The sequence below is a fragment of the Pelodiscus sinensis genome, chromosome 3 (genome assembly GCF_049634645.1).
Source record: "Pelodiscus sinensis isolate JC-2024 chromosome 3, ASM4963464v1, whole genome shotgun sequence".
NCBI lineage: Eukaryota > Metazoa > Chordata > Testudines > Trionychidae > Pelodiscus > Pelodiscus sinensis.
In genome coordinates, this window is record NC_134713.1 from 117,653,180 (window position 1) to 117,677,179 (window position 24,000).

The 24,000-nt window shown below is 44.4% G+C and overlaps 1 protein-coding gene across 11 annotated transcripts in view; it reads right to left on the reverse strand.

Moving 5' to 3' along the window:
• The window catches only part of PDE10A (phosphodiesterase 10A), a 562,198-nt gene that overhangs the window by 261,414 nt on the left and 276,784 nt on the right, over positions 1 to 24,000 (reverse strand). The window contains exons 1-2 of one of the 11 annotated variants that reach the window (XM_075924594.1): positions 10,719 to 11,614; positions 9,683 to 9,968 (exon numbers count right to left, since the gene is read on the reverse strand). The exons of 9 other annotated variants lie outside the window; for them this stretch is intronic. In XM_075924594.1, the coding sequence (XP_075780709.1) occupies positions 9,683 to 9,746 (64 nt within the window). In that variant the 5' untranslated portion in view covers positions 9,747 to 9,968; positions 10,719 to 11,614. Of the gene's footprint in view, positions 1 to 9,682; positions 11,627 to 24,000 lie in introns of those variants that run through there. One more of the 11 variants, XM_075924593.1, reaches the window with a different exon arrangement.

Below are 24,000 nucleotides of genomic sequence, written 5' to 3' on the forward strand. Positions count from 1 at the left end.
AGGAAATAGCCACCATCTAAATACCTACATGTACACCAGTAGTCACCAACCAGTAGATCGGGATCTACTGGTAAATCTTGGAGCATCCAACAGGTGATCCTGACTTGGTTTGGCCAAGATGCTATTATCAGGTACCAGCACTTCAGCTACCTCCCTCCGCCCCTCCTTCCCCCCGCACTGCTGTGCATCTCCTGCCCTTTGCCTTGGAGCTGCCCCTCCCCCTGGGAGCCCCTGCTTTCTGTGCAGGGCAGATGAGGGTGAGGAGGGTGCTGATGTCAGGGTGCCTCTGCTCCCACCCTGTATCCCAGTGGTCCTCAACGCGGTGCCCGCGGGCGCCATGGCACCCGCCGGGGCATTTGTGTGCGCCCGCTGACAACCTGGGCCAGCCCTGCCCCTGGCGCGCGGCGCACTGGAGGCGCCAGCGCCTAGTGCGTGGCGCTCGGGCGGCCCCAGCCCCGGGGCACACGCGGGCGCGCGGCTCGGGCGGCAGCGCCGGCCCCGGGCCCACGACACAAGGCGCTCGGGCGGCCCCAGCCCCGGGGCACATGCCGGTGCTGGGTGCAAGGGCATCCCCGCCCCTGGTGTGCCCCAGGACGCGCGGCCCCACCCCCGGGCACCCGACAGCCTCTAAAGGTTGGGGACCACTGCTGTATCCTATCTCCACTGAGCAGAGATGGAGCACAACAGGATTTGGGAAGGAGTTTGCTGGCTGCTTTAGAGAGTTGTCCAGGGCAGGTGTGAGCCTGCCTTAGCCCCCCCGCACCACCACCCTGGAGCCACCTGAGGTACGCAGTGTCCAGCTGGAGCCCACATCCTACCCCAGTCGTGAACCCCAAACTTCTGCCCTAGCCCCGAGCACTCTGGCACCCTTCTGCCTGCCCCAAGAGCAGCTAAGAGCCCCCTCACACTCCAGATCCCTTAATTCAAGACCAGAGCCTGCAGCCCAACTCACTGCCCCAGCCTGCTGAAAGTGAGTGAGGATGGGAAAAAGAGGGAGGAGGGAGTGCGCAGGGGGAGGCGGGGCCTTGGAAAAGGGGCAGGAAGGAGGTGGGGCGAGGGCATTTATATTTGAGGTAGATCTTGGATTGCACTTAAATTCAAAAAGTGATCTCGTGCTCAAAAAGGTTGGAGACCCCTGATGTACACAACACTGCTTTCCTCCATACCATTCCCATAACGGGAGATCCCGTGTTTCATTGATGTTCTTCAGTACTGTCAATGCCAAAAATTCAAAATATCATGAGTCAGACCCTAAAAAAAAAATCATGGAGATTTGAAAAGATCAAATCATGAGATTTGCTCTGCCAATGTTTTGAACTCTCTGATTACTCCCAATGAAAGATCATTTGCATAAAATTAGAGAGAAGTGTTTAATGTGCTTCTGGTGTCATGGAAGGAATTCTGCCCACCCTGTCACATAACTGCCCCTTTCCTCCTGCACCTATGGATGTTGCACACTAATGTGTCTCAATCTGTGGTACATAAACCCTCGGGAGCCACAAACTAAGATTTCCAAAAGGGGTTGCACCTCTAGTTGAAAATGTGTAGGGGTCCACAAATTAGAGAACACACACACACACACACACACACACACACACAAACACACACACACCCCTACTGTTTTCTACCTCCTACCAAGACAGAGAGAGAAGGGGAGGCAAAGATAGGGTCCAGACATTTTAGCTCTAACAGCTCTTCTGCCCCTTCCTGAGCGCGACTCTGAGGCTATGGTTACACTGCTGCTTTTTTCCGGAAGAAGATATGCAAATCGAGCTCACATTTGCATATCTTCTTCCGATTCTTTTTGCAGAAGAGGTTTTGCCGCTATTTAAATGTCGGGGAAAAAATCCTCTTTCACAAGACCCTGTAAACCTCGATGTATGAGGAGCAAGGGGTCTTGCAAAAGAGGAGTTTTTCCGACATTTGGCCTTATCTAGACGGGGCCAAATAGCAGCAAAACCTCTTCCACAAAAAAGAATCAGAAGAAGATATGCAAATGTGAGCGCGATTTGCATTTCTTCTTCTGGGAAAAAAGGCAGTGTAGTCGTAGCCTGTAGGAGCAAGCAGAAGAGAGGAGCATAGATGAGCAGACTAATATTTGACAAGGGAGGAGTGAGCAGCGCCATCCTGAGCTTTCTTTCTCCCTCATCCCCTGAAGAAAATGGTATCTTTGCCCCCAAAACAATTCTGTCAGAACCTTGAGGCGACAGACACAGCAGTGGCTGCAGCAGCTGTGATTTGCCTGTGCATCTCTGGGAAGCAGGGAGTAGGGAAGGCAGATCATCAGAGAGCATTCTCCCTGGGCAGGCCTTTATATAAAAACAAACAAACAAACAAACAAAAAAACACATGAAGACTAGAGTTTTTCACATCATAGTGTAACTGGTCGCAATATATGCCCAAATCACTTGTGAGACTGTGCAACAGCAATTCTTTCTGAATGATGTTCCCTGACTAACAGATCACAATGGACCATGGGGCCAGCCTAATTAAGGTGTTCTTCACCTAAGGACAAAAAAAGTAATCAAGAACAAACAAAACTTGGAATTATGCCATTTTGTTACATTTAAATGACTATTGTGACAACGAACAGAAATAGCTACATTAAAAAGAAATCTTCCAGGATGAAAACTTTGTTTCCTCAGTTTATCTGAATTAGACGGTAAAAGTTTGCCATTAGATGGAACAGATCAGAAGAGTTAAGGCTTGATTCTGCTTAAATGCCACGTGTAGCCACACAAATCTTTGCAGGTGCAGAAAGAGATGTTTGTGATTAGTCTGTGTCAGGATTAAACAAGAACACTAGCACAGATTGAGGTAAAAACAGTGGCCTTTTTACCACTGGTGGTCACTAAAAATCCTGAAGACATTCACCCACTGTCCTGTCCAAATTCCATGTCTACCTAAATTCCCTTTGCAGGTTCAATTAAATACAGGTCCTTTACATCTTACCCTGATATGTTGCTTCCAGAAGTAGCTGCATTTCAGCAGTAGATGAAACAATCCTAGACTTAATTTGTAAAATGCTTCAGGATGGAAAGTGCTATGTAAGTGTATAATTATTGTACGCTGGTGCACAAATCAAGTTTCCAGTACAAGGTACCCCATTTGTATAAGATACACTTGAACATGTGCCTACACAACTAAACGTAAGATTGAGCACTGATTGTGGCAACCTTACAAAATTAAAAAAAGTTAATGGCCCTTTCTGCAGTCTTGAAATGTCATAATACGGCAGAATATTATTGCTGTACTAAGCATCCATCTGAAACTTTCCAGTGTAGTGTGATGTTTATTTAACTTGGTATTTATTTACTGATGAGATGCAATCTGAAGGCAAGGCCATCAACTGCTTTTCTCAAGTTAAAATCAATGTAAAGCAAAGCAAAAATGAGAACACATTTATTAGAAATGTGAACATATTTTCCTTTTCCAACAATGTTTTCATTTACCAACTGTAAATATTTCTGAATTTCTAAGGAAAATGGAAATGAATATGAATTTCTTGCATTTCTGAATACCAGTGTTTCTGAAAGCATTGGTAATAGTAGCAGATATAATAGGGTATAATAGTTATTTACAATTTAAACTGCCAGCAGAAGTAATGAAAAAGTCCAAATTGAGTCAAAGAAAATAAAGGCAGTTCAGTTTAAAGGAGAATTAAAAAAAACATTGCGTGTAATGTTGTTATAGTCACCTTGATCCCAGGATATCAGAAAGACAAGATAGGTAAGGTTATATCTTTTACTCGACCAACTTCAGTTAATGAGAAATTTTTGAGTTTACACAGAGCCCTTCATTAGCTCTGGGAAAGGTACAGAGTATCACAGATAAATACAAGGTGGAACAGACTGTTTAGCATAAGTAGCTAACACATATTTTAGGAATAATTTAAGGTGACTAGCAACACCCCACTATGCATATGAGGAAAAGGAGTGGGGAAACGCTGGTAAGGGTAAGCAAGTTATAGATTATTGTAACAAGCCATAAATCCAGGGTCTCTACTCAGTCCATGGGTTTTAGTATCAAAGTTATGAATTTAAGCTCCCAGGTTGGCCATTTGAAGGTGTCGTGAAGCTCTCGTTTGAGGATAAGGATTGAAAGGTTGAATATAGTTTTGTAAAGAGCATTCCCCACAGGTGAAAATTGAGTTATTTTGTTGTTTAACATTTTCCTGTGTAAAATGGAGAACACAGTGACAAAAAAAATCTTTAAAAGTACAAAAAGCATAAATTCTGTGCTAAGGAAAACATGCCATTTTGTATTTTTTTTAAACTATATACATTAAAGGGAACAAAGACTATTTATTAAACAGAGTTATTCATTTAACTCATTAACTAAGCAAATACAGGTTAAACTCTCTATTCCAGCACTCTCTGGTCTGGCATGATGTTAGTTAGCTGGATATCCATTTATCATGGGAGTGACCAAGTTTCCTGAAGTGCCATAAAGTTTATTTACAGCTACCAGACCTGGATCTTAAGTACTCTGAGCGGTTATTTAGCTCTAATTTACCCCTAAATGTCTTCTAAAAGCCCTATAAGCAGTGGAAATGTTAGTAATGCTGCTAGACAATGCTGACCTCCTGTGGCCCAGCAAATTCTCTGGTTTGGGACTGGTCAGGTACCAGACCAGAGAGGTTCAACCTTTATTGAACAGAAATCTAGTATAATTTTGGATATATTCAAATCAGACGCTTGTCAGAAAGTTGTGTTCTGTTTTTAAATTATAAACATGCATTCAGATAACATCTGATGAGCATATTTTATACAGTAAATTAAAACAATTTCAAAATTCGCAGGAGTCTTCTGTGTATATTTTACTGGTATTAAACTAAAGAATGAGAATATAAAGCTGAATAAGGGGAAGTTTTGGTCTGTATAGAAAATTAAAAAGTTGGTAAGAGCAAATATTTACTGAGTTTTAAAAGAGATAAGTGACTTACTGGCTTAGGTTTGAAAGTTATGTAAACACAATACATTTGTATATATACACACACTAGTCCTAACACTAATTTCCACCAGATCAGATTAAATGACAGTGGCTCAAATGCCTGGTACCGCTATCGAAGGTAGGAGGGAGGTGTGCATGATTGAGGGAACAATTCATTACAATAATAAAGCTTTAAAGCAATACAAAAAAAACCTGTCCAACTCTGAAAAGTGGCCAATTAAAAAGACTGTTGGTTCAAGACCCACTCATGCTCCTCCCCACACTCCACCCCCCACGACCCCTGGAGCAGATGGGCAGCTATTACCAGCTTCCCCAGCACTGGAGATGGCATCAGGTGAAGGTAGGCAAGTGGGGTAGGTCCCAGTGGCTTAATGGTATGATCTCCCTGTCCCTCAAATGCTATGATCTCATTGTCCATTTGTATGCTTCTCCTACTTTGTTTCAGAATGCCTTTTCCACACGAAATGTGCTCCCTAGCTGATCTACCTTCAGACCTACTTCTGCCATCATGCCAACAAGAAATCAGTCTATCAATGATACTGGGGAACAGCTGATGTATTTGTAAAATAAATCTCATGAAGTAGTTGTTCAACAGATAACCTGTAACTTCATGACCTTTTTATCACTACCCAAGTCTTCACTGCCCCATTCCCTCCTACTGATATATTCACTTATTTCTTTTTAAAAAGACTGTAAGCTCTTCACAGCAAGGCCATGGATGTTCCTGTGTGTTTGAACCATGCCTATAACAGAACACTCCTATTATGGACTTTGAATAATACCCAAATCACAAACAATTGTTTAGATTATTTGTGAAATTTCTATTTCTCTAAACAATGCAGAACTAGGACATTTGTGATAATGGAAGTCGAAGCCTATGCTAGCTATTGAATCAATGGAATTTTAAAGGAATATTCAATTGTAAACCCAAGTTCCGCTCGTAGTTACACATCTGAATCACTGCTGAAGGTAAACATTTGTCCTAGGAATCTTGATGACAAGGGATGATACGTAAACCAGAGATAAAACAGCTTGATCCCAATTTGACTTTGCCATTAGCCAGATTAACAGGAGCATTCAACATACTATTTTAGCTAAAATCTCACTTTTCCCCACCCTTCTATATCCTACTACATCAGCCCTTCTTGGATGACTGCTTCATAGCGATGCTTTATTTCTACCACATTTAAATTCAGGATAAACTCATCATGGCATCACAACAAAGTATTACTGAGACATGAGGTTGCAAACATGAAGCCCAAAACGTCAGTGTCATAAAAATGTAGTGGTGGTCAATAAACAGACCACAGGTTGGACTCAGTTCACCAGGGTTAACTCCTGGTGGGCTGCCAGACACTTTATTTACCTGCGTGTCTGCAAGTATGGCCACTTGCAGCTCCCATTAGCTGCAGATCGCCATTCCTGGCCAGTAGCTGCCGTGGGAAGCAGCATGGACTGGGACACTGCTTCCCACAGCTCCCATTGACTAGGAATGATGATTCGCTACAACCAAGCGACCGTATCTACAAACATATAGGTAAATAAAGTGTCTGGCGGCCCATGAACCACTTATTCCCCACCCCTGCAATAGTGTTCCTACCAGTACAGGTCTCCAATCTGCAAATGCTTAGGCATAAAAAGTAATTTTCTTCATGAGAGTAGTTCCCTGCAGGATACATGTGAAAAGTTGTGTGTTCTTGCAGAAGATGAACACTTGCAAATTAAGAACATGCTACAAAAAACTGGAACAGGTGGCAACTTGCAATACCACAACTACTATGGAATTCCACTGGAGAGTGGGACACAAAATCAAGTTTTATGGATTTATTATATCCCAAAGTTTATTATTTTATATCCCAAATAGTCTTAAATATGTTTTCAAAACTTAGAAAAACACAATATAATGATAAAATAAATTTACCTGACCCACTTTAGGCCAGTGCAAAACCAATATTTGGCATGTTTATGCATCAGTGGCATGAACTGATACGGCAGGACCTGAAATAAAAAATCATCAGTTTTAGCTAATATTTTGAATGCCACTATCAGCCTGGTTGGCGTGGGAGAATGGTGAGGGAATAAATCCCCAGCATCCTCATCTGCTTCACAATGCTGACAACTGCAATTAGGTCACCTCAGTGTCTCTTTTCTAAGAAATCCACCCCAGTTCCCATAACCTTTCCTTGTGTAAACTGTCTTTAGTCATTATATTTTGCAATTTCAAAGATTTTATTTACACACACAGAGAGAGTGTTTGGGATATAAAATAATAAACTTTGTGATGTACATAATTCATCAGATTCATTATCCTCTGGACCTTACCCTACACTACTTTACCTTCTTCATAAATATCCCTCTTATGGTACTATTACCATACTGTACGCAGTATTCCAAAGTGGACTGACAAGTGCATTTTCCAAACAACATAGTTCTGTCATTTGCACTAGCCCTGCTAAAGCTGTCTAGATGCTAATGTTTTGTTTTGACTTCCTTCCTTCCTTCCATATTTACTTATTAAGAGCTTCTCTAGTAACTAGACTCAGGTTTTCAAAATATTTTACATAATATTTCTGCAAATCCTTTTCTTGATAAAGTGCCAAAGAACTGACTGACTGGCAGAAATTCTCTGGTTTAGTCTTTTGTTCTCAGACGATTTATTTTAAAATAATTGACTTGTACTGTAAGTATGAATAGCCTTTTACCATCTCTCTCAAAGAAGGAACAAGAAAAAAAAGTCAGCAAGAAACCTTACGGGGTTGGGCTGTTTTTGAGGTTTTTTCCCCTACATCTACAAGCACTTCCAGAATTAGCTATACACTGTAATGTGGTAGCACGATGCCGGTGAACATACATAAATAGCTATCTATAAATTCAATTGTATGGTATTTTGACAATGTGGAAATAGTGCCAAGAAAAGTACAAGAGAGTTATTTTCTACCTCTATCATATCACAAAGCAACAAATATTCACTATGGTAATTACACTAAAATCAATAATGAGTTATCAAGCAATGTGTGTGATTTTAGCTGGCATCTCTGCAGTTTTTAGGATGCTTCTAAAATGGGTATGTCAAATAGCTTTTACATACACTTAAAATCAGCTAATAAAAACTGAACTTGGAACATTAAAATGATTATGATTCAACATCCTTCTAGTCAACAGATCTCTATGGTAATAACTACCTCCTAAAAACTAACTGTGATTTTTTTAAATGCAGCAACTTGATGTCAGAATCAGCCCCAGAGCATTTTCACACTAGTAAACTTACAATATGTTAGTGGGGGATGCAACTCAAGTTCCAAGTAAAACGGAGAAAGTTCAATGCAGTTCCACAAATATTTGCTGTGGGATGAAATGAATTTCAAGGGCACTGGAACAATTTGTATGGGGTGGTGAGTGGTGCTGAGAGCCACTTAATCAGTCTGCAAACCCTGCACTTACTGGACCCCACTTCAAGTCAGGGGGTGCAGCATCACCCCCAGGTCCAGACCTGCAGAGGAGCCCAATCCCAGCCTGTCACCTGGGCAGGGACAAGGTGACAGGGACAGGCTAGCTCATGCGGCCGTTGAACACAGCAGCGAGAGGAGCCGGAATACAGCCCTTCCACCCTTCCTCGTCCTAAGTCCAGACACCCCTCTACTCCCAGTCTGACAAGTGCCCCGTGGCCAGGGCGCTTTCAGTGAGCGACTCCCACCGCCACAGCCTTCTGCGAAGGCGCTTGCTGGCAACCAGAGGCGGCGGGAGGAGAGCCCAGAGCCGAGCTGGGCGCGGAGCGGTTCCTGCAATGCGAAACCTCGCTCCCCTTTCAGAGCTACTGGGCTCCGGCTACTGCTCCCCCCGCGCCATGTGCTCCGCTCCCGGCCGTCCTCCGCTCGACTGCCCCCAAACACTCGCGGCGGCCTGCCCGCCTAGGCTGCCCGCCACGTGCTACCTCCCGCCACATGGTGCCCCTCTCCCCGCCAGCACCGAGGCAAGCCCGGCCGCCGGGATCTGGGGCAGGGGCGGCAGTCTCGGGCCGGACACCGGAGGAGCCCGCCCCCAGACTCTGGCTGATGGGCGGCCGACGTGCTGCTCACACTTCCCCGCTCGGGGTGAGCAGCACCTGCGTGTGCTCAGCCTGGCGGGGGAGCGGATCCAGGCGAGACCTTGTGAGTTTCCACACGCCTGGGCTCCCGCCTCGTGCCACGCTCCGGCCCGGCCCTCGCAGCTGCAGAGAGCACATGGCTCTGCCGTGGCCGCTACTACCCCGGCGGCGCTAAGAGCCCGCGCCAGGAGTACAGGGCACGGGGTGCAGAGCAGCACGGCGCTGCTTGGCACTTCGGCCCGGGACATGGGGGGGGGGGGGATGGCTCTTCTTCCCCCTACCTAGTCCTTCTTCAACACTTTCTGCTGCTTTCCCGCCCCCACCAGCGCCAGCCGAAAACATGATGCTACTGTAGGCAAGTCCTCCTGAGCCCGAATGGGGGGGAGGGAGTCTCCGTTCCGCCCCCGTGAGCAGCAAAGGCCAAATACACATGCCCCCAACACTAACCCACCCCCACAAACCCAACGGGCTGCAAAGTAACGCCGGCCAGAGACACAACACCCCGTCATAACACTCCCTCCGGCCGCCACCCCCTCCGCCAGGCACCCCCTGCACAGCAGGGGAGGCCTCCCCCACCCATCCCTCCCCGTCCGGGCACCCTGCCCTGCCTCCCTCCTCCGCCAGCCCCTGCGCTCCGCCACCTACTTGTGCCCAGGAAACAGTCCGTGAACCTCCGAAAGCAGCTGGCAGACGAAGGTCCATCTTCCATGGCTGGCCTCAGCAGCAGGGGCGAGGAGAAGGAGAAGAAGGCGCCTCTCTGCCGCTGCCGCGGGGTCCTGCTCCTGCCGGGGCCGTCTCCTCGGATCCTGTCGCCGCGGGCGCCTGCCGCCCCCAGGAAATTGTAGGAGCAGAGGCGAGAAGCGGCTGGGGAGAGCAGGAGCCGCGGCGGGGGCTGCCGGCGGCCGGCGGCGGGCGAGGGGAGCAGCAAGCCCTGGATGGAGGAAGAGAAGAACAGCCTGCTCCTGCTCCTGCTCCTGCTGCCGGGATGGACGCTCAAGGGAGCTGCTGCTGCTCCTGCTTCTCCTCCTCCAACCTCTCCTCCTCCTGCCGCCGCCTCGCCGCCTCCCCCCCTTCCTTGGAGACTCGCGCTCGGGGAGGAGGGGGAGGAAAAGGGGGGGAGCGAGGGGGCAGGCGGCGGCAAGAACCGAAGGGGAGCAGGAAAGGCGGGGGCCGGGGGAGCAGCGGCGGCGGCGGCGGCTCTGGGGACGATGCCCGAGGAGGCGGCGGTCCCGGCGGTGCGACGGCGGCGGCAGCTGCTGCTTGGGAGCGGGGGGGAGCTGCAGGCAGCGGCAGGCGAGCCGCTTCCCGGAGGAGGAGCAGGAGCAGCCCCTCCGCTGCTCTGGCCATAGGAGCGGGCTGTGCCGGAGCCGGGCTTTTCCCCTGATGCTGCGGGCAGGGGGGTCTGGGGGCGGGCTGAGGGCAGCCTCTCGGGGCTGGACATCTGCCCTCCCTCCCGCCAGCCGGCCGGCACTTCCCGGCTGCCAGAGACACAAGAGCCAAGGGGAGAGGCCAAGACAAGAGGCAGAGGGCGGGGCGGCTGCCCCTACCCCCAGCAGATCCTCTTCCCCCCCTTCGTTAAAAGCTTCGCCCTCCCTGCAACTAGCTTCACATTTTTCTCCCCCCTGGAGGTCGGAGGGGCCGCGGCGGAAGGCGGCCGGGCTCCGCTCAGGGTCCCCCTTACTGTCCCCTCGCCGTCATGCTCTCGCCTCGCGATTCAAATAAGCCGGAGCTTCATCCCCGCACTATAATAGTTCCGTGTGTGTAGGGGAGGCGGCTCCCAGCACTGCAGTGCTCCCTCCAGCGCCAGCCCCCGCCGCCAGGCAACGCCCACGGGCGGAGCTAGCGCTTCCCAAGCGCCCGCCCAGCCCTGCGCGCAGAAGCTACAGCACACTGGCCAGCGGCGGGGAATACTCTCTTTGCTTTTTGCCCAAGAGCGAGAGGAGGAAAAAAATCCTTCCCATAAGGTTCCGGGACCCAGATGTTTCCAGCCTCAGAGATCAGAGAGGCTGAAGCGAGCAGATGCGAGGCAGTAGCTGGGATAGGAGTAGAGGACCGCTTGATAGCAGAGTCCAATCTCAGCTAAACAGCACCGCATCCTCCTCTCGGTTTTTTAACATTATAAGCAGAGGGACTAAATTGTCTGCATAACAACCCCCTTCATTTATTTCTATTACACTCACGCAGCCAAAAAAAAAAAAAGATCACAGGTTTGAACCCCATGGTAAAACTCCCTCTCTTCCTCGCCCTAAGCAATCCTCATCTCACAGCTGGCGTTGTGCAAATCTGAAGTAACTGCATGACATGCGCTGGAGTTATTCCAGATCTACATGTAAGTAACTTCACAGATTCTGCTGGAAGATGCGCTTTGAAGAGTGGCGTATGTAAAAGTTTGAAGTTCAGTTTGGGGGCATGTAAAAATCCGGTTGCTAAAACGAATTAAAAGAACACGGAGCCTTCCTAAAACAAACAGAACGCAGCCGCCACAAACAAGGCAAAGCCAACCTCTACTTCAGGTGATGTATCACGAATCCGAGACCCCAAGGCAAAGCCTCCGGTGGCTTTCCAGCCCCGCTAATTTAGCAATACATGGATTTACCAACACCGCACAGTTTAGGCGCCAAAAACAAAAGCCAGATAGCAAAGTGGGGTGTTTGGAAAATAAACTTCAGTTGATCAGCGTGTCAAACAAAACAATCCCTAATAATGGGGGGCTGGGATGGAAGCAGTTCTTCAAGCATGTCCTCAGATGAGGTTTAACAAGAGGCGCGTGGAGGAGTTGCACAATAAGGCTTCACAGTCCTAATTTCGTTCTCACGTCCTTTTTTCAGCACGGAGTACAAAAGAAACGATATGGGGAGTTTTAAATATGCCCTTTCTGCCCTTCGCTCTCAAAAAGTAGAGGGGGTCATTGCAGTTCCAGTTAGATATGAACAAGTATTTTAAAAAAAACGAGACAAAATACCACCACGCGAAGTATTACAACAGGGTATAAGGAGAACGTCTCCTTAGACTAATAATGCCCGCTTCGCATTTAATAGCTCAATGATTGCCCACTTTCCCGTGAAAAAAATGTACTCTCTCTAATTAGGTTCATGGTTGATAAACTACGAAGTCCAGATGTTTGATAGTTTCTACTGAAGAAAGTATCAAACAACTAGTTTAAGCTAAGCCGTTCGTGAAATGTTCCCCCCGTCATTTTAGCATCCTCTTTCAAAGGGATTCTATCATTTTTGCATACAAGTCGTAGTGAAAATGTGTTAGCTAACGGTAAACACTGTCATCAGGAAGATTATACCAACATTAGAAATTCAGTGAACGAAACCACCGACCTGCTTATTAAAGAGATCTGCGTTTACATTTGCTCTTGCACAGAGAAAAACTATTCCACTGTAAGGAATCTGTTTTCCCCAGACAACTAGCAGAATAAAATCCACAACCTGGTCTACTGTTCCTTATTCTTGACAGTTGAGTCCCCTGTGCTGGGGCATTTACTTGCGTTTGCGGATGGAGGGCGATCTGCAGCAGTCCAGTGAATAAAAGGTCCAATTCTATATTTGATTAAAAGGTATTAGCTACGAAATTTAGTATTAAAATATTAGTAGCATTCAGAGAGCTGTTTTGCAAACTCTTAGCTGTTCTCCCATCTCTCTCTCTCTCAAAAAAATCCTGTTACAATTGTTTCAAACCAAAGCAAATACATTGTTCCTTGGGGAACACACACATTTCTACTACACTATCCCAAACTTAAATGAGGTCTTCATGAGTTTAACAAGCATTTAATATAAAACCTCCCTCTATTACTAGATTCAATATAAGTTTCAGTTACTATTTACTCCCTCTCCCTGTTTGCTAGTTTCAGTATATAGTGCAAGGTACTCACAGTTCTCTCTTCTTTTGCAAAAGTGGTAAGAAAAGTCTCCTTTAAAAAATCATCATTATAGCAGTGCCTTGTTAAATGCTTTAAGAGTTATTACTAGGAGAACAAACCAAACTATTTAATTAAAGATTATTCTAATGTACATACCTAGCTTCCTGCATATTAATAAGCCACCACAAACTGAGGCTATGTCTAGACTACGGGGAGGAGGAGAGTTAGAAAAAAGTGGCTTTTTTTTAAAAAAAAAACTTCACCTGCATTTAGACTGCTATCGCGTTCTTTTGAAATTAAATCGAAAGAACGCAGCAGTTTTTTTGACAGTGGTAAATCTAATTTTATGAGGAAGAATGCCTTTTTTTGAAAGAGCTCTTTCGAAAAAGGTGTTCTTGACTGCAAACAGGGCTTTTTCAAAAGAGAGTATCCATATTGCTTGGGTGCTCTCTTTCAAAAAAGCAGTTTGCTTTTTCGAAAAAGTTGTGCCTATCTAGACTATCTCTTTCTAAAGAAGCTTTTTCAAAAGATTGTTTCTAAAAAGCTTCTTTCGAAAGAAGTGTATAGTCCAGATGTACCCTGAGTTAACATAAAGGACAAGGTCTAAATTGATCTCACAAAAACTAAGAAATTATTCTTTACTTACCCTTTTGTGCTCAAACATTGGAACAGGTATAGTATTTCTGCAGACTAATTTCTTTTGTTTTTATTTTTCTATAGTAATGTAAAATAAGGAAAATCTGTTTAATTCAGAGCTGATGAAGACGTTCAGTTTTGTACATTGGTCATATATTTAACACTGTATACTATACAATCGGATCAGCATTAGTATGTGCATAATGGATCAGAGTTACAGAACACTGCTATTATGACAACTGCAACATTTTGCATTCTGTTTTTGAATTTGTACCCTAATAGTAGCTCATGTTTGCATATTATAGACATATAAAACTAATCCACAGAAAAAAGTTATGACCTCAAAAGTATGTGTGCGAGTATTAGCACTTATCTCGAGTATGTATATAAAGTATTATACCTACATAATCTATTGTATATCACATATACAAATTGATAAATATCATGTTAGATGCATCTTTTATATATGTAACTGCACATGTATAAACCAAGAATTTTAATGATACAACCACCAGTTTGCAACTATTCATATTAAAGTATTTTTGTCAGACACTCCAAATTGTTGTAACTAATATTTCACTTTATTTTCACCTTTACCTGTTGAGCACAGGTGTTTATATTAGGAATCTTGACAGAATGTTGACAAATGCAACTGAGAAGAGAACTATCTATAATCTATTTTAACTCACAATACTTACCCATCTCCCCAAAGTAGTTACTTATTTTTCCACTCAAAACCAGTAACACAAAGATTTTGTCCATTATAATACTTATTTTTACAGTTTTTTAAAGGCTAGGAGGACTAATATTTCAGTTAGAAGATCAAAGTCTTAATGTATCATCATCATTAGCCCTGAAAATTATAAAAGGAGATATTCCCTCCAGATCATACAGCCCTCCTAATGCAACCTTTTTGTCATTTAGTTGAATGCTTTTTAACTGTGGGAAACAATCCACAGTTTGCAAAAATTCAAGATGTCAAAACAGATTAGATAACTCATTAAAAAAAAGCAAGAGAAATAGAGTTGGGCAGGTTTTAGTCAAGTTGCTATCATACATATATAACCTATCTTTGCCTTAAAATGTTGAAATGAAATACAGAAAACAACAATAAAGGATTTGCTTTCATGACTTGTACTTACCATTTCATGCAGTTTGACTTTGTCAAAATAGTTTAATAACTGTAATTTCACATATCTATTGAATTTGAACAGAAAATGCTTTTCTTTGCTTGAATATGAATGTTATTTCTTTCTACATCTAGCTTTTCCCTGCTAATGCAATCAAGATGCTTTGTATTCATAAAATAATACAATTTCTTTACAAAATATGTAGTTAGTTTACAGAAAGAAGAGATCAATGAATGGTGTTTTACTGCTGCAACCTATTTTGAAATGCATATATTTTGCTGACATAATTTGTAAGCTCTTCAGGCAAGGATCTTGTCTTTATTTCTACCTGTAAACCACCTAATACACTCAAATACACTAATAAGCTGTCAACTGCTAAGCAATTATCCATTGTTACTATTACAAAATATTTAACAGTAAAATATTTTACACGGAAAGGCTGTCAGGTTAGAATAATACTGACAACAACAAGGAAAATCATTACTAAAAAGTAAAGAGATACCACTCCATCCAAAATTCACTTATTTGTGCTTAGGTATTGCAGTGAGTATGAGATGAAATTAGTTATTGAATCTCAACAGTTTCAATGCATGTTTTCAGAAAGCCTACAAGACTCTGAAAATCTGTGTTAAGTCCTTGTACTATTGATTATCCACAATTATAGCAGATTAAATAGTATTAATCAAACCAAAACCTTGCCATACTTTTACCTTTTACATTGTTATATACAAACACACACAAATCATTTATAATCCATTGAGAATATATTTGTAAGAAATTACCCAATACTCCACACAACATTTTCTGTCCATGATTTGTTTGCAAACTATTCACTTCAGTTATGTATTATTCATTAATCATTTGATATTCATGGATGATTGGTCCCATAATATTGTTTCTGCTTCCTGACCAAATGACTGTAGCATTATTAGAACAACAACTAGTGAATAATGAAAATCAAAATTGCTAAGGTGTACATTTGGAAACTTCTCTTGATTTGAGAACATTTTCATGAATGCCTGTTGATTATCTGAATAATAGGAAGTAAATAAATAAAAATCATATTTATTTATTCACAAATCTGTGAATCCAATTTTTCATTATTTGACCAGCTTTATTAAAAACCCAGCATAATACCACTTCTAGAGCCACTGTGGAATGATGGGGCTCTTACAACAATGGTGCATAATTCTGCACACATTGAATATCATAAAAACTCCTATTTACTTCAATACCACTTTTGGGTGTGAAAAGAATGCAGAACCAGGTCTTAATCTAAGAAATCAATCTTTTCTTGTACAAAAATAAATACAAGTTTAAATGATGCTCTCCCCTCTCCCCCCCAATTTCTCTAATTCAATTGTGTGGATCCCTCAGAGAACAAATTATACTAATACAACATGATCAAAATGTATTATAGGTGGCCTTTGCATTTGCAGTTATTAAAGTCAATTCTGATCTTGTAAGAGCTCCCCATACAGAATTCTCATTGAAATCATCAGGACTTCTATATTCAGTACACTTACCTCATCAAATATATTATGAAAAGCAGTTTATATGCATACCCAGCAGCTACTTTACAACAATAACTACGGTTTGGCTTGTTTTTGTTTTTGTTGTTTTGTTTTTACATAAAAGTTAATCAAGAAACTCCCAAAACTTGCCTAATTTCATAATTTCACCTGTAAACTAGTACCTTTAAGGAAAGACAGCAAAATAAACTGTCTCCTGTGTGGCCTCAATTCTCTGTTCCTCTCCCCAGTAAGTACTCCTGCCTTTGGGACTATGTCTAGATCGCGGGCTTCTTGCACAAGAAGCTTTTTGTGGATGAGATCTTCCGCAAAAAAAAGTGCATTGAAAAAATGATGTTCTTTTGTGAAAGAGAGCATCCAGACTGCATGGATGCGCTCTCAAAAGAAAACTTACTGCTATGCACAGAACGGCATAGCAGGGCACCTGAGCTTTTTTCAATTGCCTCTTTTTGCACAAAAAAACCTGGTTCCCTGTCCATACACTCCTTTTGGCACAAGAGCTCTTGTGCAAAAAGGAGTTATTCCTCACAGAAAGAGGAATACCTATTGTGCAAAAACCCCTGTACTCTTTCAATTTTTTGTGTGCAAAAATGCGCTTGAGGTATGAACGCTCCACGAGTTTCTGCAGAAAAAAGCCATTTTTCTGCAAAAACTCTGTAGTGTAGATATAGCCTGAGCTGCCTCCATCCTGGAGCCCACCCTCTGTGAATCCAGTCTACTGCCTTGAAAGAATAAGGAAAAATCACCAGAAAGAGGAGATGGCAAATTTAGCAAAAACTAGCAGTGAAATCATCTGGGACTCAAGATTCAGCAGTTGGGAGAGATGTTTTCCAAACAGGTTAGAGAAGAATAGCAGTTGTGAAATGTAACCTGCTAGAATAGTGGAGCTGTAACCAGAAAAAGGGTTTGGGGGAGCGGGCAGGGGGAGGAAGAAGAGGCAGAGGAATAAAGACAAATAAGACTCTGTCCTAGAACAGAACAAATACCACCCTTAAAAAATCCATCATGTAAAAGTCCTTTGTAATTTAATAAAAATGCAAACTTCCTATAGTTTTTCTGCTAAATTACCTTACAAAATGTACAGGCAGTCCCCGACTTACGCGGATCTGACTTATGTCGGATCCGCAGTTACGAACGGGGCTGCCCCAGAGTACACGGACTGCGGGACCTCGCAGTCCTACCGCCCGTGTACTCTGGGGCTTTCTCTGCGTCTCCCTGGTCTGCAGACCAGGAAGACGCAGAGCAAAGCCGCGGAGGAGCTTCCCCGCGGCTTTGCAAAGCCACGGGGGGGGGGGGGAGCTCGGGCAGCAGGGCACCCCAGGCGCGCCTGGGCTGCTCCGACGCCGGCTTCCCTGTGGCTTTGCAAAGCTGCGGGGGGGGGGGGCTCGGGCCGCTGCTGGCTTCCCCGAGGCTTTGCAAAGCCGCGGGGGGGCTCGGGCAGCGAGGCAGCCCAGGCGCATCTGGGCTGCTCCGCTGCCGGCTTCCCCGAGGCTTTGCAAAGCCGCGGGGGAAGCCGGCAGCGGGACAGCCCAGACGCCCCGCGGCTGTCCCGCTGCCGGCGTCCTCAGAGGCTTTGCTCCCCGTCTTCCTGGTCTGCTGGTCTCCAGCAGACCAGGGAGACGGGGAGCAAAGCCGCAGAGGACCCAGGCGGCGGGACCGCGGTGCGTCTCGGTCCACCGCCCGTGTCTTCCTGGTCTGCTGGGGTGGGGGGTGGGGTGGCGCAGCTAGTACGCCCCCCCCCAGCAGACTAGGCTTTTCTCCGGACGCCTGTGGCAGAGCAGCTGGGGTGCTGCTGGTTGGTCCCGCAGCGCCGCTCTGGGCGCTACTGGTCCAACCCAGCAGCACCCCAGCTGCTCTGGTCCTGATTCAGCCGCTGTTGGTCAGTTTCAGCAGCGGCTGAATCAGGACGCCTGGGGCAGAGCAGATGGGGTGCTGCTGGGTTGGTCCAGTAGTGCCGTGGAGCGGCGCTACTGGAGCAACCCAGCAGCACCCCAGCTGCTCTGCCCCAGGCGTCCTGATTTAGCCGCTGCTGAAACTGACCAGCGCGGACTACAGGAAGCCCGAGGCAGAGTTGCTCTGCCCCGGGCTTCCTGGAATCAGCTGCTGATCAGTTTGAGCAGCAGCTGACTTGGGGACGCTTGGGGTTCTTAAGTTGATTCTGTATGTAAGTCAGAACTAGCGGTCAGTTTCAGCAGTGGCTGAATCTGGACGCCAGTTCCGACTTACATACAGATTCAACTTAAGAACAAACCTACAGTCCCTATCTTGTACGTAACCCGGGGACTGCCTGTAAAACAAACAAAAAACAAAACAAAAAAACCCGAGTGGTCCTGTAGCACCTTAGAGACTTACAAAAATATATCTATAGTATCCTGAGCTTTCATGGGTACAACCCACTTCTTTAGATGAATGAAACAAAACGGAGAAAAACCCCAATTTCAAGCAAAAAAAGAAGAGGGAACCTGAAGAAGTGGGTTATGCCCATGAAAGCTCATGATACCATATATATATATAATTATTACAGTCTCTAAGGTGCCGACAACTCGCTTTTGTAAGTTACAGACTAACAAGGTTACTCCTCTGAGACTTACAAAATGTAATAATTATATCTGCAGGGTGATAAAAACACTATATAAAGGATATCCTTGATTATATTATATAATATTTTTAAATGATCTTTGCAGAACACTTTTGTTTTCATCCCTTTTACATTCTATAGCACACTCTCATAAGGGATTTTCAAAGATTTACACATAAAAAGCATGAATTCACTGCAAGGGCATACACCAGCCATTTTATTTTAATTCCACAGTCAAATGAGCTAATTCTTGTTCCCAAGGTCATTGACTAAAAGAGAAGTGTTTTGAATACTCATGCAAATATCTATTCACACAACCATTTATGTTGGTGGCCATTTTGAAGATTCTTTAAGAGTTTGAGAGTCACCTAATCCAAGAGGAGGAACAAAGCAGTCTGTTTTATCACTCACAAGGTACCGATGAGTACAAATGCCAAAGCAATGCTTATTGCAAATAATTTTGTGAGCATCCTATAGGCTGCAATATGTTCACATGAAACTGTTCGGTGAATATTTCAAAATAATGAACACATTCTTAAAAATCATAGATCATTGGCAAATAAGAAAAAGGAGGCTAAAGTAAATAAATATATTGCTCATTATTAATAGTTCCCACATCTTTGCTCATCTCACTCTGCAAAATGGCAGCTGACAGAATTTGCAGTCAAAGTTACCAATAAATACAAAATATTTAAAATTTCTACAGGAGTCTGTTGAGTAACAGTCATTCTTTAATTTTAATGGTATATTCAATTTCATAAATATTTGTTATAGATGTCTGGAAAACGGGTTTCCCCCTCTTACAGAAAAATTTTACTTAGGCCGTGGAGGGACTGAAAAAAAAAGTCTTCAGTTTTTATTCAACAAAAATTCCTAATTTCCCATGAAAAGCCAATGCTTTGTGCTAAAAAAAAATCATTTGGTAAAAAAAAATCCCATCTTCCGTCACAAAAAATTGATCTAGTATTTCAGACTGCTTAAAAGCAAAACATCACAAAATTCTGATTAAAAATGGGAAAAGATTAGTACCAATGCACAAAGAGAATTCTGAATCTGATTTCTTTTCAGCAATGTGCTTGGATTTGTTTACTCTAAAAGATCATGTAAACCTATGAAGCCAAATAAAATCTAAATTTTGTGGCTTGCCCCATCTTGTCTGCCACCATGTAGTGTGGGTGTTTTAGGTAGGTTTGATTTTGTTTCAGGGTTTGATGGGGAGACAAAGAGGAGAGGAAGAGTTTGCTTGTTTTTATTTTGTTTTTTAATTTCAATGGTTAAAACAAAGGACATAAAAACCATCAGAGAAGGACTGACGTCTTTTAACAAATAAAACCTTAAATTGATAATAAATAAATAAATAAATAAATAAAATAAAGTATCTAGATCAGGGGTGGTCAACCCATTTAACAAAGAGAGCCGAAGCAGCAGTGGAAAAAAATCAAAGATCCACACCAGAATTGTCAAGGAAAAAAAAGGAGGCTGCCCCTTTAAGAAGTAAGCGTAGGCTTTTTGGTCATATCACGCTCCTGTTGACAGTCGCCACCTTGTGTGCCATTTTGAATAGCCACTCCAGTGAGCACAGGGGAGCCGGGGGTGGAGGTTGGGGTTGTTGGGGGGGGGGGCGCGCACAGGAGTGGCTTTGCAAGCCTCACTTTTGGGGGAAAAGAGCCGCATGCGGCTCGTGAGCCGCGGGTTGGACACCCCTGGTCTAGCTCCTATAAACAGTTTACTGGCAGCAAATGGCTTTACACAGGAGGTCAGTACTATTCCCCGCCACTTTACAAAGGCACAGGGGTTCCATGACAAGCTCCCCAGTAGGCTTGTTGCAGAACTACTAATACAATGCAGATCTCCTCAGTTCCATTCTACTGATCTGTCCACTAGGCCAGCCACCAGTTTTAACAGTAACATTTAGAATATACTTTGTTATTTTTAAAACAAAAGTTCCACAAACAATGTAAGCTCCTTGAGGCAGAGCCATCTTTTTGATTTGTATAATACATAGCACAATGAGCTACATGATCAGGACTCATAGATGCTCTTGAGATACAAATTATGAACAATAACTACTAACAAAAAAAGGAGAAGTTCATATTGTAGACAGCAGAATCAGTGACCTGATGCTATTAAAACAGCCATTACTGTTATGCAAATAAAAATAAAACCAGGCTACCAGTATTTTTGTAATCTTACTTTTCAGCTGCAATATGCAAACAATTTATAAATATCTAATTACATTATGTACCTGCAATCTAAATGACAACATTGATGTATTATTTGAATTCAGGAATTAATCAATACTCGAACACTAGTGTGTGCTTGAGTAATCTAAGAAAACAAAAGAGCAAGGAAATGAAAAGATAAGGCATCTAACGTGACCTATCTTTTCTTCTCCCACCCACACATCTGACCACTACATAACCACTATACACAATAGACAACAGAGCACAATCTCAACCCTGGCCCAGTAAGGCATAACTTCCAGTACTCCCTTTCCTAAACTCATCTTCCACCAATTAACATCCAGAATCCCTTTCATTTGATCTGCGCTGTTCTGGAAAATTGCATTTGTGTTTAGGAAATCCTTTGCTAAGCCCTGCATCATTACCCACCCTTACAAATGTAGGGTTACTTCATACTGTCCTAAGGCCTGATATACACTAGGACCTTACTCTGAAATAATGTTAGTGTGGATTCTCTGGTGCCGCTAATTTGAACTAATTGGCCTCCAGAAGATCTCCCACAGCTCCCCAGAGTGCTTCTGGGGGCTCTTGAGTCTGAGGTAGCACATCCACAGTAACAGAGCCTGCCGATTCTTCTCCATAGCGAGGACATGAAACTTCGAATTTGTAAAATCGGGTGCCCAGAAGTCAAACTTAGTAAATTCAAAATAATTTCCTAGTGAAGGCATGGCCTATACACACAATCAGTTTCTCTCATGTGTTGGTGGGAGATTTGCACAAAGATCTAGGTTGAAAAATGGTCTTTATGTAGTAACTAAGGGTATGTCTACACTACAGCGCTAATTCGAACTAACTTAATTCGAATTAGTTAATTCGAACTAAGCTAATTCGAACTAGCATGTCCACATTAAGTGGACCCTGAACCGGGCTTAAGGATGGCCGGAAGCAGTGCCGGCAGGGCATCAGAGGAGAACTTAGAGCGTGGAGATGCTGTTTCAGGCTAGCCGAGGGCTGCGCTTAAAGGGACCCGACCCCCACCCCGGACAGACAGTTCTCAGGGGTGCCCTGCTTGCAAACCAGTCCTGGCTTGGAGTGCCCGGAGTGCCTACACTGAGCACATCACAGCATTCGGCCATCAGACTGGCTGCACTTGCCGCAGGCTGCCATCTGGGGAGAGCGGGCAATTGGGGGGCTGCAGGAGAGCTTCCACCCCCAGAAGCCCTCAGAGAAGGACTAGAGGACACCAAAGGAAAGGAATGGGTAGCAGGCTTCAAACTAGTAACAGAAAGTTGTTCTTCAGAAAGCAAAGAGTCAACCTGTAGAACTCCTTGCTGAAGGAGGCTGTGAAGGCTAGAACTGAAACAGAGTTTAAAGGGAAGTGAGATCAAGTCATGGAGGTTGGGTCCATGGAGTGGTATTAGCCAGGGGGTAGGAGTGGTGTCCCTGCCCAAGGTTTGTGGAAGGCTGGAGAGGGATGGCACGAGACAAATGGCTTGGTCACTGTCTTCGGTCCAACCCCTCCAGAGTCCCTAGGGTTGGCCGCTGTCGGCAGACAGGCTACTGGGCTAGATGGACCTTTGGCCATTGTAAGCTCAGGGCTCAGGGTCGGGGGTCTCAGTGGACCCCCTTGATTTTCATGCACACCTGCTCCTGAGTGGCCAGGCTGCCCTAGATGGCCACTTTCCTGTGCCTAGTGCGGAGATCGTGGATGAGGTCTGTAGTGTAGACATACCCTAAAATATTATAATTAAGTATTATTTGTTCAGTGCCTTATTATTTGTTCAGCATCATTAGAGGGGGCAATAAGGCAATCTTCAGCATTATTATTTCTTCTTTTTTCCCTCTCATACATCTGTCATTCTTCTCACTGTATTTTCCTCCTTTGCACCAACTCTCAATTTCCCATACTATGGGCCTGACTCCCACCCCATTTATGAAAATGATCAGCAACAAAACAGTTATTATTGACACGTGAAATGGCTTTCGAGTCAACATCCTATTTAGACAGATAGGAGCAGGGATGTGCAGACCTCAGACAGCCATTGTTTCAGGCTATCTATTTACACTTAGGCTACCTCTACACAGTGGAGCTATTTCAGGATACCGGAAATATCCTGAAATAGCTTTCCATGTCTTTAAATGCGCCCATTATTTAGAGATATTCCAGCGCCCCTGTAAACCTTGTTCCACAAGGGCTAAGGGACTTGTCGGAATAGCGCTTTATTTCAAAATTAGGTGCTGTGTAGACAGCGCCAAATTTACAAATAAGCTATTTTGAAATTTTCTCAAAATAAGCTATGAAAATTGAGTAGCTTATTTTGAGGTAAAGGTGCAGTGTAAACACACCCTTTCAGAGTCAGGAAGATTCGTTGCATCAGTTCACATCCAGTTCACATTTAGAATTTTATCTTTGAACTTATGAGAGCTAGAATACTTTGTTTTAAAAGAAAATTTGAAGGCAAATGCATCACAGCAGTCGTAAATATGTCAAGTGGGCCATTAGATGACAGGCACACAAGGCCGTATTTATACCTTAGGCACCACTAGGCACAGAATATTCAGCGCTTTCTGCCCACAGACACCCCCTACAGCCTAGTGCCCTACACAAACTTATCACTGCCTGCCCCACAACCCTCCCTTCCAGATCCACTCTCCAGAACGCTGCCCCCTGGCTACACTCACCAGCCCTGCTAGGAGGTGAATGTGCCAGGCTGAGCAGCAGCATGGACAGCTGGGCAGGGATCACTCTGGCCTGAGCAAGGGTAGGGTCTGCCCAGGAAGCTGGGCTCCCTTAGGAGTCACTTATCCTGCAGAACCACCAATACTGGGCTGTTGAGCTCTTCCTCTGCCTCAGGGGGCTGCTCTGCTTGCTTTGCCTTCTCTCCTGGCAGGAACACTCCAGTAGGGCTATATGGTGCTGTCTCCCCCTCACCCAGCCCTGTCACCCAACCCTGAACAGCAACTGCATTTTTTTAAGCACACCATTGGGCTGCCCAGTGTACTAACTGTATGCAGCCCATAGGTTAAGGACCATTG